This window comes from Delphinus delphis, chromosome 8 (assembly GCF_949987515.2).
Source record: "Delphinus delphis chromosome 8, mDelDel1.2, whole genome shotgun sequence".
NCBI lineage: Eukaryota > Metazoa > Chordata > Mammalia > Artiodactyla > Delphinidae > Delphinus > Delphinus delphis.
Genome location: NC_082690.1, coordinates 68,061,492 through 68,081,002, shown reverse-complemented (window position 1 = coordinate 68,081,002; position 19,511 = coordinate 68,061,492). Strand labels below are relative to the sequence as shown.

Genomic DNA, 19,511 nt, shown 5'->3' with positions numbered 1-19,511 from the left:
TTCAGGACTTTAGATTTGTAAGGATTTCTTAGATATAACACCAAAAGCAAAGACCACAAAAGAAAAAATAGATAAGCTGGACTTCATAAAAATTTCTTATGCATCAAAGACACCATCAACAAAGGCAATAAATGGAATGGGAGAAAATATTTCCAAATCATACATCTGATAAGGGATTGATATTCAGAATATATGAAGAACTCCTACAACTCAACAAGAACAACAACAACAAAAAGAATCTAATTCAAAGTGGACAAAGGACTTGAAAAGACATTTCTCCAAAGAAGATAATAGAAGTTACCAGGGGCTGAGGAGAGGAGACAATAGAAAGTTATTATTTAATGGATACAAGGTTTCTGTTTGGGATGACAGACAAGTTCTGGAAATGGATAGCGGTGATGGTGGCACAACATTGTAAATGTACTTAATGCCACTGAATTGTACACTTAAAAAGACTTAAAATGGTAAATTTTATGTTATCCATATTTTCGCACAATAAAAAATTAAAAGAAAACAAGGACAGTGAATTTCCTAGCTCTTTCCATGAAAAATTTCTAAAAGTAATCACCAACCCAGTAGCAGTTAGTGCTCCTAGTATACAGACTGTGGTTTCTAATATGGTACTGGCACAAAACCAGAAATATAGATCAATGGAACAGGATAGAAAACCCAGAAATAAACCCACACAACCACAGTCAATTAATCTATAACAAAGGAGGCAAAACTATACAATGGAGGACAGTCTGTTCAATAAATCGTGCTGGGATAAATGGACAGCTACATGTAAAAAAATGAAATCAGAACATTCTTTAACATCATACACAAAAATAAACTCAAAATGGATTAAAGATCTAAATGTAAGACCGGATACTATGAAACTCTTAGAGGAAAGCATACGCAGAACACTCTTTGACCTAAGTTGCAGCAATATATTTTCAGAGCCGTCTCCTAGAGTAATGGAAATAAGAACAAAAATAAACAAATGGGACCTAACTAATTAAACTCAAAAGCTTTTGCACAGCAAAGAAAACCATAAACAAAATGAAAAGACAACCCACAGAATGGGAAAAAATATTTGCAAACAATGCAACCGACAAGGGATTAGCCTCCAAAATTTAAAAACAACCCATGTGGCTCAATATCAAAAAAAAACAAACAACCCAATCAGAAAAATGGACAGAAGACCTAAAAATAAACATTTCTCCAAAGAAGACATAGAAATGGCACAGAGGCACATGAACAGATGTTCAACATCACTAATTATTAGAGAAATGCAAATCAAAACTACAATGAGATATCACCTCACACCAATAAGAATAACCATAATCAAAAAATCTATAAACAGTAAATGTTGGAGAGGGTGTGCAGAAAAGGGAGCCCTCCTACACTGTTGGTAGGAATGTAAATTGGTGCAGCCACTATGGAGAACAGTATGGAGGTTCCTTAAGAAACTAAAAATAGAGCTACCATATGATCCAGTAATCCCACTCCTGGGCATATATCTGGAAAAAAACATGGTTCAAAAGGATACATGCACCCCAATGTTCATTGCAGCGCTGTTTACAATAGCCAAGACATGGAAGCAACCTAAATGTCCATCGACAGATGAATGGACAAAGAAGATGTGGTCCATATATACAATAGAGTACTGTATTACTCAGCCATTAAAAAGAATGAAATAATGCCATTTGCAGCAACATGGATGGACATGGAGATTATCATAATAAGTGAAGTAAGTCAGACTGAGAAAGAGAAATATCATATGATATCACTTATACGCAGATTCTTAAAAAAATGATACAAATGAACTCATTTACAAAACAGAGACAGACTCAAGAGACTTAGAGAATGAACTTATCTTACCAAGCGGGATAGGTGGGGGGGCACGGATAGACTGGGAGTTTGGGATTGATGTGTACACACTGCTATATTTAAAATAGATAACCAACAAGGACCTACTGTATAGCAGAGGGAACTCTGCTTAATACTCTGTAATAACTTAAATGGTAAAAGAATTTGAAAAAGAATAGATACATGTATATGTATAAATAAATCACTTTGCTGTACACCTGAAACTAAAACAACATTGTTAATCAACTATGCTCCAATACAAAATTTTTTAAAAAATTTTAATTAAAAAAATATTTCCCATTAAAAGGAATCAGTGATGGCTGATTTCAGGTCTGGGTCAGAAAATGTACGGTATGAGCCAGGAACACCTTGACGCACCAGAGAGCAAAGCTATCAAAGACTGTGAAAAATGTGTGAAAAGGATTCAGGAACTAACCTGAAGAAGCTCCCACTCAGCCAAAGATAGGACCAAAACTATAATGGATTGAAACACATTAAATATTTTAAGTTCAAAATTCCATAATGATTCCCAAAAAGATGAACAAAGAAGAAAAAACTCAGTCAACTTTGGAGAATGCTAGGGAACAACCACATTATTCTGAACACTAGTAAATAAAAAGAAAATGCAGGAATGTTGCTTTTATCCTATATTTCAGGATAATCAGGATTTAAACTGTTCATCAGGGTGACATTTGATATAAGGAAGAATCTTTCTACAGAAGTATTCCAGTTAATGAATGACAAAGGAATGAGGGAGGGAGAGGAGAAAAGAAGGGAGAGAAGGCGGACTTCCCTGGTGGCGCAGTGATTAAGAATCCACCTGCCAATGCAGGGAACACGAGTTCGAGCCCTGGTCCGGGAAGATCCCACATGCTGCAGAGCACATAAGCCCGTGCGCCACAAATACTGAGCCTGTGCTCTGGAGCCCACAACTACTGAAGGGAAGTGGATGTGGGGTTGGGCGGGGGGGAACATGAAGTAAAATAAAATAAGACAGAAGAGAGACCTTGCACAAACTGAGGATGGCAATGTGACCTTAATGAAGAAACAGGATCCGGTCAATTCTGTGGTTTTTAAGGTGGGAAAGGATGACATCGAAGAGGGGTCTTGAGCTGGATAACCAACAACCTTATAAATCCTGCTAAGCAATGTGCATTTTATCCTGAAAGCTACAGAGAATCCTGGAGATATCTGAAGCAGGAAAATCTTGCATGGGACTGGGTGAGAGGGGCAGAGGCTGGGAGAGTGGTCCTTCAAAGCAATCCATGCTAGGTCTCCACATGTGTAGTGGGGTCAGTGTGGACACAGAAATGCCCTAAATCAGGTGTGCATGCCCAACTACATGGCACAGGGATCTCTGGAAGACTCAACACTGCCTCCCTTTAACCTTCCCTGATCCTCATGTACCAGAGGCTCAACCAGGAACAAGGCCTGGTTAAAAGTGCTGGGGACAGCTCCAGCACAGTCATGGTTGGTACCACCTTCCAGATGCGACTGTGAATAGGGCACAGCTGTCTGTTCTGATGGACAAGGATTCCAGGTTGTTGACTATACACCTGTGTCCTTGGGGCCTTCAGTCAAAACCTCCATGCTGATACAGAGGGTATTAATTTTTTGTGAGAATTTTTTTTCATTGGCAAAGTCTTCACCTCTCTCAGACAGATGCCCAGATATTTACATAGGAATTTCTCCTCCTTTGCTTTTTCCTAAATCCTCACCTGGTAGATACATTACCAGCCCTATGGTTCTGAAAAATCATTCCACCTCCCTGGTGGAAATACTTGGACAATACTTGATAGTCTCTGAGCACCACCCTCTCCAATGCCAACACTCTGAGGTCTGTAAGCACTCCTTTTCTGAGTGTGCAGAGCACTTCTTGAGTACAATGTGCCCGGTGTGATGTAGCAAAATGGGTACAGGTTTTAGTCAGGCTTAGGTTAGTATCTTGCATCTTATCAAATGGGTGGCCTTATCTTCTCTATCTATAAAAACTGGAGGTTAAAAAGGTCTATCTCACAAGATGAATGTAGGGAAAATGCATGTGAAAATACTTAGCCCGAGGAGTGGGCATTTGGAAAGTACTCAAGAAAAGATAGTTCCTCCTCACCCTCCTTCATTTCTGTTTAGGAGAACATGTTTCACAAACACCTTCACACTGAAAATCTCACAAATTGTCATGATCAAATTTTCCCTTTTCAAGAATTTAAGGGTGAACTCAGGTATAGTAACATATGTAGAAAGAAATGCCTAGAATAATCTAAACTGTTAATTAGAGGCTGTTAATAAACAAGTGGGCTTACGTACTTACTTTATTTTGATTTAATTTTTGATACGGGTGGGTAGGGAGAAGCACAAAATCAAATATGTTTTATGATACCACCTTCTAAGGATACCTTTTCTACTAGACTCAGATGAAAAAAGATAATATTTTCTTTTTATAAATCTGATTCTATTCGTTAATCCCCTTAATCTCACTCATGTAGAGTTTCTGGCCCTTCTGCTCAGATGGATCATTGTTCAGCGCTGATATCAGACAAGACTGCTATTAATAAGCAGAGTTCGGGGAAGATAAAGAAGTGGGAGGAAGAGAAAGCACCATGTCCTCTTAACACTTCTGGTCGGATGACTTGCCCTTCAGGTTGTAAGGATATTTTAAGTCAGTGGTTGCCAGCCCTGGATTCCTGGGGCCCCAATGAATTAATTAATTTTGGTTAAAATACTTTCTTAACAAAATATAATATCAAATGAAAGTCAAGGTGTGGTGAAATGGGCACTGTTATGCATGGCAGATTGTAATTAGACCAAATCTTTTGTAAAGCAATTTGGTAATTAAGTCTCAAGCCTTTAAATGTTGTACTCTTTGACCTGGGAATTCTTTCTGGGAACTTATTGTTGGGGAGGAGTGTCTAATTAGGGAAACAGATATGTACACAAAGAAGCTTATCACAGTGTTGTTTTATAATAGTAAAAAAAATATTGGGAACAACCTAATAACATGAGAATAGTTATATGCACTATAGTGCATCCAACAGATGGACGGAGCCGTTTACAAGGAATATGTCAAAACCTGAGCCTAAAAGCATATAGGCTTCTCATTAAAATTATATATTTTTAAAAAGCAGCAAAATATGAAAACTTCACAATTCAAAAGGTCTGGAAGGAAATATACCAAATTTTGATAGTGATAAGCTTATGGTGATGAGATTTTGATTGACTTTTCTTCTTCCTTATGTTATTTTCAGGACCACCATAAAGACTACAGAATATAACTTTTCTAATTAGCAAATCATCATCATCATCATCATCAATCATGTTTTATAAGGAAGTAAACAGAGATGCCAGATATAATCTTTTTGGTTTGGGAGATGGCCGAGAATGGGATCATAAAGATCAAAGACACAATAAATTCTATCAGTTCCACAAAAGGATGGGACTGGTTGGTAAGGAGCCTACTCCATCTCATATTCTCCTGCACAAGCTTGCTGGTTTCTCCTCAGCGTTTCTGTTAGCCTTGGAGAACAGTAAAGGAGGTAGTTTTCCCAGGCGCACTGAAATCCTGGTGCTGGTGCATTCACTGTTATGCATTCCTTCTCATTCTTAGTGCCATGATGATTATTTTTAAAGTGAATGAAATTTTAAGGATATCTAGGATTTGTTAGGCACTTTTTATCCCCATATTTCACCTTCCTCAGGCTTGCAGAAGTTCTTAGTAAAAGGAACTATTGTCCCCCCCCACCCCCCCCCACCCCTCCCCCTTCTCCTTTCTCCTACCCACACAGAAAGTGCCTTTGGGGGATATAATTGATTTGGATAAAAGAAAAAATGGGCAGACTGGACCACCCTTTGTTATGAACAAAACCTCCTTCACTGCCTGAAGAGCTGACTGGGAAAGCATGTTCAGGTGGTCAGGACTGGAAGGTCCTAGAAAGAGGGCATCAGAAAATCCCACAGGCTTTCTCCCTGTGATGTGGCTTATTTGCTTTACAGGCTTCCGGCATACTTGCTGACGTCAGCAGCCCGTCAAAGTTTAAAATAATAGTGAAAAGGAAAATGGCCCCTTTCTGCTAGGCAGTCCTGTTCTGCCAACTTTTGTGTTTTCTTTTGAGTTAATAAACGTCCAAAAGCCATCTCCCCTACCACCCTTGGTGCGGAGCGAGGGAAGCACAATAACTTTAAAACCACCGGGTCAGTCTATTCCCAGCATAAACCATCCAGACAAGTAGCGTTTGTCACACTCTAATGAGGATTTTACCTCTGCCTCCAAAAGAAAGCTATCATTAGGCTTTGTGTTTATGGATTCAAATGACTGTCTTGGGACAGTGGGTTTCCTTTGGTCCCTTCCTCATTTTAATCATGCTCCAGACCAAACGCATAGACGTTTTCTGCATCAGACGAAACGAAAAAACCATAATTATGCCAGCTAATGTCTTTGGAAAACACCAGTTAAGAAAATGGCCTTTTAATTCCCATTCCACTCGAAAATCTGAAAATATCTACACATGTTATAATAGCATGGCGGTGGTGGAGGGTGGGTGTCTAAAAAGCAGAGAGCTCAAAGGGTCTGAGGAGGTCTGGTGGGCAGGCCCCTCTTGGCAACAAGCAGAGAATCTCTCCAAGAAAAGAAATTTCTCTATAAAAGCAAGACCTCTTAAGTTATCTTCCCATGTAGTGTTGAAACTGGAGCCGGCCCCCGCACAGTTAGGTTGATACCAGGCTGGCACCGCGCACACACCCTATTGTTAATACCTCCTCAGGACAGATTAGATCCCACATTCCTCAGAAGTTCTGAGCTCTGGAGGGAACACTGCCAGCAGGCTCCTTCCACAGGGCAACAACTAGCTACAACTGATAAGTTTTCATTGAAATAACTGGAACAATTACACTGAGTTCCCACAGGGCTGTGTCACTAGCTATTAAGAGAGAAGCACTGCACTTGCATGCTGTGGTGTCTGCAAAGGTGTGAGCCAGACAAGAGTAATTCAAGTCGAATCTTTAGCTCAATTTTATATGCCTTTATATGCTTTTATGGCTACATGCCGTTGTTAACCAAATTCTTCACCTAAGGTGTACTATTAGATTGTTTTATGTTTTCTTTTCAGGTCTTATCTAGTAAACCTTGATATTTACACTATCTCAATTTAGGTTTGGACAAGTAACTAATTAATCTCTGACCAAAGATACTGAAGTTAGACTTGGGTTTGTTTGGTAAAATCTGTTGAGGTCATGGTTGGTTTTACACGTAGCTTAGTTAAAAAGCTGAATACTAACAAAGATCTTTGCTTTCAAGGCTTACCTTTCAACCAGAGTGCTCATTAAACAGCAAATGTAGTTGTACTTGGATTCTGCAACTTCCCTTTTATTTTTTCTGAAATAACAGTGTCTGAAGGGAATGAAGTGGCAATAAGAATAAAAGGACAACACACATACCTTTGCAGGAGCAAATCTCAAAGGGCCTAGATTAAATTTTAACCAGGGGTTATGTCTACCACGATTCTGTATCTCCACGGGTTAGGTTTGGCTTTTATAATAATAAAAGGTGATTTTGGGAAAAGGACCCCATTTTAACATATACTGTATTTGCTAGGAGGAAACAGAGTTAGTCTTTGAAAGAAAATAAAAGGCAAAGAGTTTAGCAGATGGGTAATTCCCAAATCTGCATAAATGTAAACAGCCAGGATTTTGGTGCCTATGGGTTTTATCAAAGGTGTGAGTAAGGCTGAGACCAACACCAGTGCGTCCTCTTTGGCTAGTTTTAACATGTTCACAGTCACAATTAACATTCAAGGAATTTCCTTTTCATCCAAGTGTTTCTTTAAAAAGTACTTTATACCACAAACTAAAGTTCTAGCTGCCATCAGTCCTTCCCATACAAAAGATTGGTGAAATCTCCATGATACTCTTTTTGTTGTTTTTTTGGAAAATGGGCTCGGACCACGTCAACTTCCTGGAGCATTTGTTTTCCAACATAAGGGGGTTCTCACCTCCTCCCTCCTTTCTTCCCCTGAAAGAGCTTGTAATGGAGACCCTGCTTCCTCGTCTGGTTATCATCCTCCACATTCACTCCAAGGCCAGAGGAGCGCTGCTGCCGAGCAGGCGTCCCCTGCCCTCCCCCACCCAGTCAGAGCGCTGCTGCCCGGCAGAAGGTCCGGGCCCACTCCCCGCCTGGTTTCAAGTCCCTGAGCCGGTCAAGCCGGTGCTTCCTACAAAGAAGGGAGAATCGGCCGTCTCCCTCTCCCCGCTCTGCTCCTCCTACACAAGGGATTCGCACACAGGCACCGAGTCCGAGTCCTGGCTGTGCATAGAGCTCAGCCCGGTATCCGAGTCCTCGTCGTTACCAGGACAGCTCTTGGCCAGTCCGCGGGCCTGGTCCACCCACACCTCCGCGCAGGCCTGAGGCCGGGGTTCCTGCGAGGGACCGCTCGAGACTGGAGTCCCATCGGGAACTACCGTCAGCTCCAACAAGTGCAAAGTCTGGAGAAGGCCCTGTAGCTCGCGCTCCTTGCTGTCCCACTGCTGCTGGCTGTAATCTAAGTCCGACTTGACGGCCTCAAGGTCCGTGTTGAGCCGGAGCCCGATGTAGAGGCTGGTGCTGAGCTGCGTCCTGACCCGCTCCCGCTCCAGCAGCAGCTCACCGTCGAGGCCGCCATCAGCCTCCGGGGGCTCCTCCCGCGCTGCGAGCTCCTCCTGGCGCCTCCGCATCCACCTCTGGTTCAGTTCCTCCTGGATTTCGGCTGAGAGGCGTTCGAGCAACTCCTCCTGTTGGGCCCGCTGCTCCTGCAACCGCAGCAGGTCGTCGCAGCGCTGGGCCAGCTCCTCCAGCTCGACCGCCTGAGCCTCGCCGTCCAGGGCCGGCGCCGCCGTCGCCGCCGCCGGCTCCTCTCCCGGGCCGCGCCCGTCGAGCTCGATGCCTGCGCCCACCAAGTAGGTGTCCTGCACGTAGTTCACTCCGTGCCGCCGCATGCGGTCCAGATGCACCTTGGCCTCGTAGCGGTCAATCTCTCGGTCCAGCTCCCGGAGCCGCTGCACCTGCTGACGGATGGTGTGGTCCTGGGAGAGCACCAAATGCACCAGCGTCTCCATGCGCTCCACCGACGCGCTCTCGGCGGCCCGCGGCGACGACGAGCAGGACGAGGCTGTAGACGAGGAAGTGGACGAGCAAGGCGACGACGGCTGCTGCTGGCGCCGCCGGTTGAGCTTGGCCAGCTTGCGGAACGCCTTCCGCACCACCCGTCGCTGCTTCTCCTGGGTCAGGGCCAGGCTGGGCCGCGCCGGGACGCCCCGGGCGGAGCAGGTGCGCTCGCGACTGAGCACAACGCGCGCCTCGGCACTGCGGGGTCCCGCGTTGGGCAGCGACGCCTCGCTACGCACCAGCACGAAGCGCACGTTCTCTCGCTCGTCACCCCAGGCGTCCCAGAGACGCAAGATGCGCGTCTTGTTGGGCAGGATGCGCTCAAAGCCCCGCCACTTCTCCACAATGCAATAGCACTGGGGGGGCCCGCACAACATGCCCTGGGGCAGCGCGTCGTCGTCCTCGTCGTCCTCCTCCAGGGGTTCCGGCAGCTCCCCTGGGCCTGGCGGGTCGCCAGCTATGCCCCGCCGCCGGCCTCGCCTCTGCCGGCGTCGCCGCTGGCAGCCATCCTCCAAGAGCACCCGCACTACGTCCGAGCAAGTGGTGCGACGGGAGAGACCGGACACCAGTTTCTCCTCCTGGCAGATCCACACCGATATCGTCTTCTCCGAAGGATCCATGGCTCAACCTGGACGCAGGTGGCGGGAGGGGCCGAGCCCCACTGGGGCAGCGGGCAGCCCGGCAGCTCTTGAATAGGGATTGGAGCTCGGGATCCTCGTCCTCGTCAGCACCGGCCCTTCTCCCAGCTGCGCAGAGAAGGCAAGCTGCGGCGGTGCTCGGCCTGGACGGCGCGCTCCCGGAGCAGCATGCGCGGGCTCGGGCTCCCGCCGCTCTGGCTCTGCCTAAGGTTCCCGGGGCCTCCGGGTTTCGCTCCTCCCCACGTGGCTCCTCCCCCTCCCGCCCCCAGCGCCGGAGCTACGGCCGGAACGCGGGAGGCACGGAGCCCAGGCCCGCCCCTCTCCCGCGCTGCCCGCGTGGGCACTCTACTGCGCGTCGGTTCGAGAGAGGGACTCGGGGACCTCCGTGCTGCAGGGCCTGGATCCGTGCCTAGGCGCGGGTCAGCTCTGCTCCTCTTCTCGGCCCACTGGCTCCGCTCCTTGCGCCTAGAGCTAGCTGGACTTTCTCACCTTTCCCGGCGCCCCAGAGACGTTTCCTGGTCCTTAGGCAGCACGGTCTGAGAAGTGCCGCGGCGCAGAGAAACCGAGACACCCCGCGCCACCGGAGATTCCAACCGCTTGCCTGACCTCCAGACGGAAGCTGTAAAAGCCTGCTATAATGCGGAAGGCCTTCAGTCTTTCTTGTCTGGAGACAATATTTGCATATTGAAGGCGAACAGGACGGGGCAGTGTGCTCGGGGAACAAGTGTAGATATAGTAAGGTCTAGACTTGAAGGGGACGTTCAGAGGCTGCTCCCGGTGCCCGGCACCGTCATGTCTGTGGCTCCCCACGTCGCCTTGGCTTCACAGAGCCTTCTTGGTAGGGGGACTCCTGATTCTAGTGTGAGTTCCGGGCCCAAGCTCTTTTCCACATCCCACCTTCATAAAGAGAAACCTAGTCATTACCGCGACAGTTTCTGGCATTACCCAGGATCTAGATGTGGTCAAGAGGAGGTAAGGGCCAACTTTCACAGCTCAAGAAATCCAAGACCAAAATGCAAATAAACTTTTTTCATCCTCAGACGCTGATGAGGATGGTCCGTTGTGTGCAAGGCTTGCTCCCAGCTTGTCCTTGGGAGCACAGGCCTGATAAGCTCACTCCTTTGCTTCAAGACCTTGGACGGCTCTTCACTGCCTCCTGAATAAAGTACTTTTATTCATTCATTCATGCACTTGATAAATATTTGCGTACCCACTGTGCTCCAGGTATTCAACAGAGGTGCTAGACGTGTCCAACACGGGGTCTTCTGTGCTCTGATAAAGGAGAGCACGAGGTGCCAGAGGAATGCTGGAGTAGCGTCCTACCCAGCCTGGAAGAGTCGAGGAAGGCCCCCCGGGGAAGGGTCATCTTAGGCAAGACTGAAAGCATCATCTGAGTCAGCCAAAAGAAAAACAGAGGAGAGGAGGCAGGCAGCATGCCAGGCAGAAGGAACCACATGTGCAAAGTCAAGGAATCAAAAGGGCATGGCAGTTACCGGGGCTACAAGGAGTTTAAGTGAGACGAGTGTCTTAAGAATGAGGTTGGATGGGTGAGCAGGAGCCAGATCTGGAAGGGGCTTTAATTCCATGTGTCAGTATTTGGACCTATCCTAAGGGCAATGAGAAGCCATGGAGTGTGGATTCTGAGGTCAGACTGCCTTAGTAAAAATCCAGCCCTGTCACCTACTAGCTCTGAAACCTTAGGAAAAGTATTTCATCTCTCCGAGCTTCATCTATGAAATGGTGACAATAAAAATACCTGCCTGATGCAAACTATTATATATGGGATGGATAAACAGCAAGGTCCTACTGTATAGCAAGGAACTATATTCAACATCCTGTGAAAAATCATAATGGAAAAGAATATGAAAAAGAGTATATATATATGTATATAACTGAATCACTTTGCTGTACAGAAGAAATTAACACAACATTGTAAATCAAGCAGAAATTAACACAACATTGTACATCAACTATACTTCAATAAAATTTTTTTAAAAAACTACTTAATAGAACTGTTATGAGGATTAGATGCTTGGACCTGGTAAATCCACAATGGAAGTTTTATTGGAAGGTTAGAAGTAGGGGGTATATTAGTTTACTATTGCTGTGTAACAAATTACCACAAATTTAGTGGCTTAAAATAAGACCCAGTTATTAGGTCTGCAGGTCAGAAGTCCAGCATGGTATGGCTGAGTCTTCTGCTCATGGTCTCCCAAGGCTAAAGGCTAGGTGTTGGCTGGGTTGAGTTCTCACCTGGAGGCTCTGGGAAACAATCCATTTCCAAGCTCACTCAGACTGTTGGCAGAATTCAGTTCCCTGCAGTTATAGGAGTGAGCTCCTTGTTTCCTTGCTGGCTATTGGCTGGAGGTCACTCTCAACTCCTGGAAGCCTCCCTCAGGTCCTTCCCATATAATACCCGCCCCTTCAGCTCCAAGTCAGCAACAGCATGTCAAATCCTTTGACTCCTCATTTGCTTGAAGTCTCTGTGGCTTCCCCTTCTGCTACCTGCTGGAGAAAACTCTGCTTTTAAAGGGCTCGATTCATTACGTAGAGCCACCTGGATAATTTCCCTGTCTTAAAGGCTGGCTAGAGACTTCCCTGGTGGCACAGTGGTTAAGAATCCACCTGCCAATGCAGAGGACATGGGTTCGAGCCCTGGTCCGGGAAGATCCCACATGCCGTGGAGCAACTAAGCCCATGCACCACAACTACTGAGCCTGCGCTCTAGAGCCCACAAGCCACAACTACTGAGCCTGCATGCCACAACTACTGAGCCCGTGTGCCACTACTGAGCCCACGTGCCACAACTACTGAAGCCCGCATGCCTGGAGCCTGTGCTCCGCAACAAAGAGAAGCCACCACAATGAGAAACCTGCACACCACAACAAAGGGTAGCCCCTGCTCGCTGCAACTAGAGAAAGCCCGCGCACAGCAACGAAGACCCAACGCAGCCAAAAAATAAATAAATAAATAAATTATTATTTTTTTTTAAAAAAGGCTGACTAATTAGTTGCCTTAACTGCAAAATCCCTTTTGCTGTGTAATGTAAGATAATCACCAGAGTAACACCAGGGGGATGGAGATCATGGGGTCATCTTCAATTTCTGTCTACCAGAGAGCCTAAGGTGACCATTCTTATTTTGAAAAATCACTCTGCTTGCATTGGGGATGATGGATGGCGGTGGGGAATGAAAGCCAAGGTGGCCCTTGCCTTGTGAAGACTGTCACATTCATCCAAGGAGGAGATGGTCGCTTGCACCGACAATAGTGGTGGTGAGAGGACTGGACAAAATTGAGAGCTGTCAGGGAGGCGGGAGAAGCAGGACTTGGTAATGGATTCAAGGGGTATTTCCATCTTTCTAGCATGGTATTGGGAATCTCATAATCTGGCCCTGCCTACTCCCCTAACTCCTCCTTCACATGCTTAGATATCCTTGCCTCCTTCCCCTCTCATGATTGTTAGAGCTTTGTTATCAGCTGCAATCCCTAGAAGATTTTAAGCTCCACAAAGGTAGGGATCATATCTGTTTTGCTCACTTTTGAATCCTCTGCATTTGGCACAATGCCTAGCACATTCTAGGTTTACTAGGTATGTGTTGAATAAATAAATGGATGAATGAATGAATCCTACATTCTAGCAAGTCAACACCTCACTCATTCAGAGCAGCACCTGAATCTTGATGCATTCATGCTTTTATAAGTGCTTTCCCCACTAACTAGGATCCCTCTTAAACTGCAAAACTCCTACTCATCCTTCAGAAGTTCAGCTCAAACATCATGTGTTGTGGGAATTCTTTCTTTCCTCCTCCAAGATGAACTGGCTCCTTGTTCCTCTTCTGCCTGTCTTGATGCACTTTTTACTTTGTGTTGTGATGCACTTTTTTCATCTCTCTTTGTCCGCAAGACTTAAGAGCTTTTCAAGAGTGAATTGACTATCTTATTTATATTTTGGTCCCTAGTGCCTAGTGCCTGGTACATAGTAGGCACTTTCTATGTCTTACTCAATACTGTAAGGAACACTGTAAGATGTAACACTAAGATGAATACTATCTAAGATATTGTGCTACCCTCAAGGTTGTAGTTTCTTTTTAGTGGCAGCAGATAGATACATGAAATCCCTGTTGTAGGAATGTTATATATGTTATTCCTGCTGGAGCAATTAAAGGATAGAGTGATTAAGGGGTCCTGGGAAGACTGAAGAAGGCAGGGCTTTAGTAAGTGGAGAGAAGGAGTTGGTGGGAGAAATGACATGAGCTAAAATGTTAAGGTAGGTATACACATGGTCATGTACTAGTGTTTTAGAGTGCAGGCTCTGGGGCTGCCCTGCCAAGTCTTGAGTACTAGCTGCAAGCTTTCTAAGCTTTAATTTCCTCATCTGGAAATAAAAAAGAATAGAACCTCCTTAGAGAATTGTCATGAACATGAAATAATGTACAACATGTAAAAAATTTAGTATGGTATCTGGCATATCACATCACAAATGCTCGATAAAACATAGCTAGCTTTATCCACACATTTTGAGTACCTTTCCAAGCTGTGTCCTGGGCTAGGCTTTAAGGCTACAGCAGTGAATTAGACAGGCATGGTCCCTGCTCTTACAGAGCTCACAGTCAGGACTAGTTTGGTATTTGTTTGATTAGAAATGTAATTGTTAGATTAGGCAAGGCTGTAGTAGTAAACAGAGCCAAACGTGTATAATGGTTCAAACGTAACAAAGGTTTACTTTTCTCTGATGTAATAGTCAAAAGCAGGTATCCTGGTTGGTAGGTGGCTTTATTGCAGACAATGATACAGGGATCCTGGTTCCTTCCATCTCATGACTCCAAAGTCCCTTAGACCTCATCGTCTACATCCAGCCAGAGGAAAAGGAGAGGAGGAAGGGGCATATCGTTTTCTTCAAGACCTTGGCCAGGAAATGGAAAACACTGCTTCTGCTCACATCCCACTGAGTAGAACCCAGCCACATGGCCACTTGTAATGGCAAGGGAGGCTGGGAAATGTAGTGAATGTCTCAAAAGAAGGAGTGGATTTTTATGAATAGCTAACTACCTGCCAGAAGAATCTTTATAAAAAATGGGAGATGAGGCAGAGAGATGTTCCAAAAATCTGTTGCAACAGGAGGCCCACAGGCCAGTTCTGGCTGTCTTGGATGGAGCACACCCTTTCCAGTTGGCCATGAACCCAACACTTTCTTTGTCTCTTATATGACCCAATTCACCTACATTCACAAGTCACCTCACCACTGTAGACAGCTGAGTTTGTGACTCCTGCTTCTACACTTCCTCCCAGGATTATCTCACTAACCGCCAGGGATTTAATACTATCGATACACCATGGCTCCCAAATCTAGGCATCCCTTCCAGATCTCCTGATCTCCCAGTATGCAATTCAACTGCTTGCCACATAGCTCCACTTAGGTGTCCCCAAAATACCCCCAAACATTTGTCAAAAGGATAAGCTGAACTTATCTTTCTTCCCAAACCTGTTCTGCCTCCTGAACTTCTATCTCAGAGAATGGCCCCACCATCCACCAAATGACATATGAAACCTGAGGATCACCCTGCATCATCTACCTCTTATCCCACAGTGTAATGAAGTTTTATGAGGGCAAAGCTGTTTTGTTTTCTGCTTTCTCTCCAGTGCCTAGCACACAGTAGGTATTGAGTGTTTGTGGAATGAATGAGTGAATGAATGAATTTCCTTAGCTCAGGCCCTAGTTATTTCTTACCTAGATCACGCACTTTCCTCCACACTAGTTTCCTCCTGGCTTGCCTTTCTCCCATATTCCCTACTGACAAATGTGTGATGACTTCCTATTATCTTCAGAATCAAATTCAGCCCCCTCAGCAGAGCCTACATACCCCTCAGGATCTGATGGCTGCTTCACTCTCAGCCTGTACACTCCAGCCACCTCCTTGTTCACAGTCTTCCCTCTGACCCCCTGGCTAATTCCTACCCACCCTCCAAGTTTCAGCTTAACTGCCACCTCTTCCTAAAAGTCTTCACTCACAACAACATCCGCTCCAGGAATTAATCCAAGCAGAACTGTGCTTTAGGAAGATTAATCTACATCAGTAGGTAGGATCAATTGAAGTTATGATACACTTTTGTTAAGAAGAACAGGCTGCGGGGGAGGGTAAAGGGCTGCACTGTCCAGTACAGTAGTCACTAGACATATGTGGTTATTGAGCACTTGAAATATGGTTAGCTGAATTGAGATGTGCTATGAGTATAAAATATACACTAGATGTCAAAGACTCAGCACAAAAAAAAATTTAATAACATTAGTAATATGCTCTATCAACTACATGTTGAAATGATACTATTTTGGAAATATCTGATTAACTCACTGAATTTATTTTACTGTTTTTTTTAATGAAGAAACAAAATTTTATTCAGCAAATGGGAAAAAAAGAAATTCCAATACTTTCCTAATCAAACACAAAAATTAATTCAAGATGAATCATGGACTTACATGTAAAAGCCGATACTATTAAATCTTCTTTTTCTTAAAGAAACATATTCATAGAAAACATAGAAGAAAAAATATATTCAAGCTTTAGCATGGCTAAGATTTCTTAGAAAAGACACAAAAATAACCCCAAAAGAAAAACTGGACTTTACCAAAATTAAAGACCCCTAGTCATTAAAAACAAACAAACAATAAAAAACAAAAACAAGCCTGTTAAGAAAAGGAAAAGGCAAACCACAGACTGAGAGAGGTTATTCACAGTGCACATATCTGACAAAAGACTCATGTCCATAATATAAACTAATCCCTATAAGTCAATAATTTTTAAATGTTATAAAAGCAGACAAAAGACTTGAACAGATACCTCACAAAAGAAGTATAAAAATGCGCAGTGAGCTTAAGAAAGAGCTCAACATCCTCTATCATCAAGTAAAAGCCAATTAAAACCACACTGAAATACCACTATATATCTACTAGAATGACTAAAATTTAAACAATAACCCCAAATGTCAGCTAGGATGTAATGCCACCAGAACCCTCATACACGGCTGGTGGGAATGTAATAATACGAATGCTTTGGAAAAACAGTTTGGCGGTTTCATACAAAGTTATACACCTCCCTTATGATTTAGCAAATCCATTCATAGTTATTTTATTCAAGATAAATGAAAATATGTCTAAGAAAAGACTTATCCAAAATGTTTATAAGAGCTTAATTTAATAGCCCCAATCTGGAAACAACCCATCAACAGAAGAATGCAGTATATTATAATATATTACATTATATTAATTATATTAATTCAACAAAATACTAATTAGCAATAAATGTTATAAAGTATTGTTATCCACAGCAACATGAATGAATTTTAAGAACACTCTACTGAGTGAAAGTAATCATATATAACACATATTGTAAAATTCATTTGTTCAAAAAAGGCAAAACCAATCTTTGGTGACTGAAATCAGAACCCTGGTTGTCTCTAGGGTAGAGGAGATTGCATAGGATGGGTTATGGAGAACTTTCTAGGGTGAGAGAAATGCTCCTTATTTTTATTGGTGTTTTTTGTTGTATCGGAGAATGCATTTGTCAAAACTCATTGAACTGTACCTTTATAAATCTGTTTATTTACCTGTATATAATTTTTATCTCAGTTAAGATAATCCAGTCTGTCTGACTCCAATGCCCACATTTTTTTTGCTATCTTATGCTGAATATCAGGCAAAAAATTAGCCACTGGAAATTTTACAAACCTGAAATGAATCAGCACCTTGTGAAGGAAAGAGAATGGATTCCTGTATTAGAAGAGCATAAGTGAGCAAGCTGTTTATAAACTGTAAAGGTGACAGAAATACTTATATTTATTTTTAAAAAACTATTATTATAAACTGTTAAAGCAGTATCACACCCTAGGGGCTTTGGAAAAAGTAGCCATTTCCATTATCTGTTGCTGCATAAGTGGCCTAAGGCAACCAATTTTATTCCCTCATTTTTCTGTGGGTCAGGAATTTGGAAGTGGCTTAGCTGAGTGAATCTACCTTGAGATGTCTCAGGAGGTTGCAGTCAAGTCCTTGGCAGGGGTGCAGTTATCTGAAGGCTAAGGAGGGTCCTCCGCTAAGTTTACTCCGTGGTTGTTGACTGGCCTCAGATCCTCACTGGCTGTTGGCAAGAGGCCTTAGTTCCTTGTCAAGTGGGCCTCTGCAGACTGCTGAGAGTCCATAGGATATGACAGCTGGCTTCCCCCAGAGCAAGTGGTCCTGTTATTGATCGCAAGTCCATGTGCCCGACGCACAGTGAGGCAAAACAATAACAAAACGGAGTTTGCAGCAAAGAAAGGCTTATTGCAGGGCCATGCAAGGAGAATGGGGGACTCATGCCTTAAAAACCCCAAACTCCCTGAAAGCTTCCAGCAAAGCCATATTATAGGAAAGGTGAGGGAGGAGCATGGTTAGCAGTTGCAGACTTCTTTGTGTCAGATCCTTTGTTCTTGAGGTCAGGTCACGGTCACATTACGATGTTCCTGTAAACCTTAATGGCAGTGTCCATATACTCCAGCTGCTGAGGCCTCAGCGGACTGCGACCCACAGAGACCGCCGCTGCCATTAGGTCACGGAGGTGGGGATGGGGGGAGGGGTTTGCTGCTGCTTCAAGGCCTGGGCCTGGCCAGTGGGCGGCCGTGGCAAGGGCTCTGGAGCTCTGCAGGACACAGCCCTCAGCCTGTCCCTGAGCCCCCCCAGCTCACCTGTGCGTCCCAAGGACGGAGGGCCTGGGAGGGCCCCGGGGAGAAGGCCATGATCTACATCTCACCTCTGCCATGAGGACCACTGCCAGGCTGACTGTTGTCGGAGCGGGACCCTACGGTCTCGTGCTCTTTTTTTTTTAATGGATAAACCAACACATTTATTTTGATGGATTTTGTTTTTCAGGCAACATAAGAATGATATCGTAAATGATGTAAGTGATATTTAGTTTTAAAAAAAGGAGTACAGGAGAAACAAAATTTAGATACATTAAAACAGACCTGCTACCAAATTCAAACATAAATAATTGAATTTCACAAATTACTACTCTCTGTAATTGTGGTTTAATCTTACATGAAAGTGACTAAGTTCCACCCCATTTACCTGTTTCTTGTTACTTCTTTTTAAATGTGGCTACCAGAAATTTAAAAATATCTGTATGGCTCATATTATATTTCCATTAGACTATGCTGCCTGTGGAAATTTCCAGAAACTTGAAGCAAATTGTTTGAGCCTCTCCAAGTGTGGAATTACCCTAAATATCCTAAACAAGTGCATGTCTGCCTGCGTTATGGCCATCTCCAGAGAAAGCCATCGCATAGCTTTTCTGGATTTGTAGTTTGAATGTTTCTTTTTGTTTTACGATGTCCCTCAGAAAAGTTTCTTGTTAGAACCTAAGCTACTCCCCTTAGGCAGCCTAAGATGCACATTCCTGAGTCCAAACCTACAGGTGAATCCAACTGAAAGTCAAAATATAAGTGGTTACTTCCCAGACAGGACTTCAGCATCCTTGCTCATCTACCAGTCCAGATCCCTGGTGGAGATTCAGGTAGCGTCCTGAACCAGAAAATACACAGGCTTCACGATAGGAGAAAATATACAAAAATATATTTTTGATCTGGGCATAGGGGAGGCATTCATAAACAGGACAAAAGAAAGCAAAATTCATAGAAGAAGACCACGTAAAAATCTGAAACTTCTGATTGGAAAAATATATAAGGATACCATAAATTATGTTGTCAAATAATAACGCAGAAAAAATTATCTACAGCATAGATACCAAAGGATTAGTATTCAGGATGTATAAAGACTCCTAAAATTTAGTTTTAAAAAATCATGCCACATGACGTAAGATAGATGAAGGGTAGATTAGAGGTAGATCACAAAAGAGGAACCATAAATA

General features: G+C 44.0%; 1 protein-coding gene across 1 annotated transcript; it reads right to left on the bottom strand.

Moving 5' to 3' along the window:
- Positions 1 to 7,003: 7,003 nt before the first annotated feature.
- On the bottom strand, positions 7,004 to 9,794 carry RASSF10 (Ras association domain family member 10). The gene has a single exon (XM_060017312.1). It carries the CDS (start codon positions 9,598 to 9,600, stop codon positions 8,101 to 8,103), a length of 1,500 nt encoding a protein of 499 aa, XP_059873295.1. The 5' UTR covers positions 9,601 to 9,794; the 3' UTR covers positions 7,004 to 8,100.
- Positions 9,795 to 19,511: the final 9,717 nt, after the last annotated feature.

Coding starts and splice junctions, on each gene's coding strand:
- RASSF10 (XM_060017312.1), bottom strand. CDS start 9,600: ATGGATCCTTCGGAGAAGACGATATCGGTGTGGATCTGCCAGGAGGAG.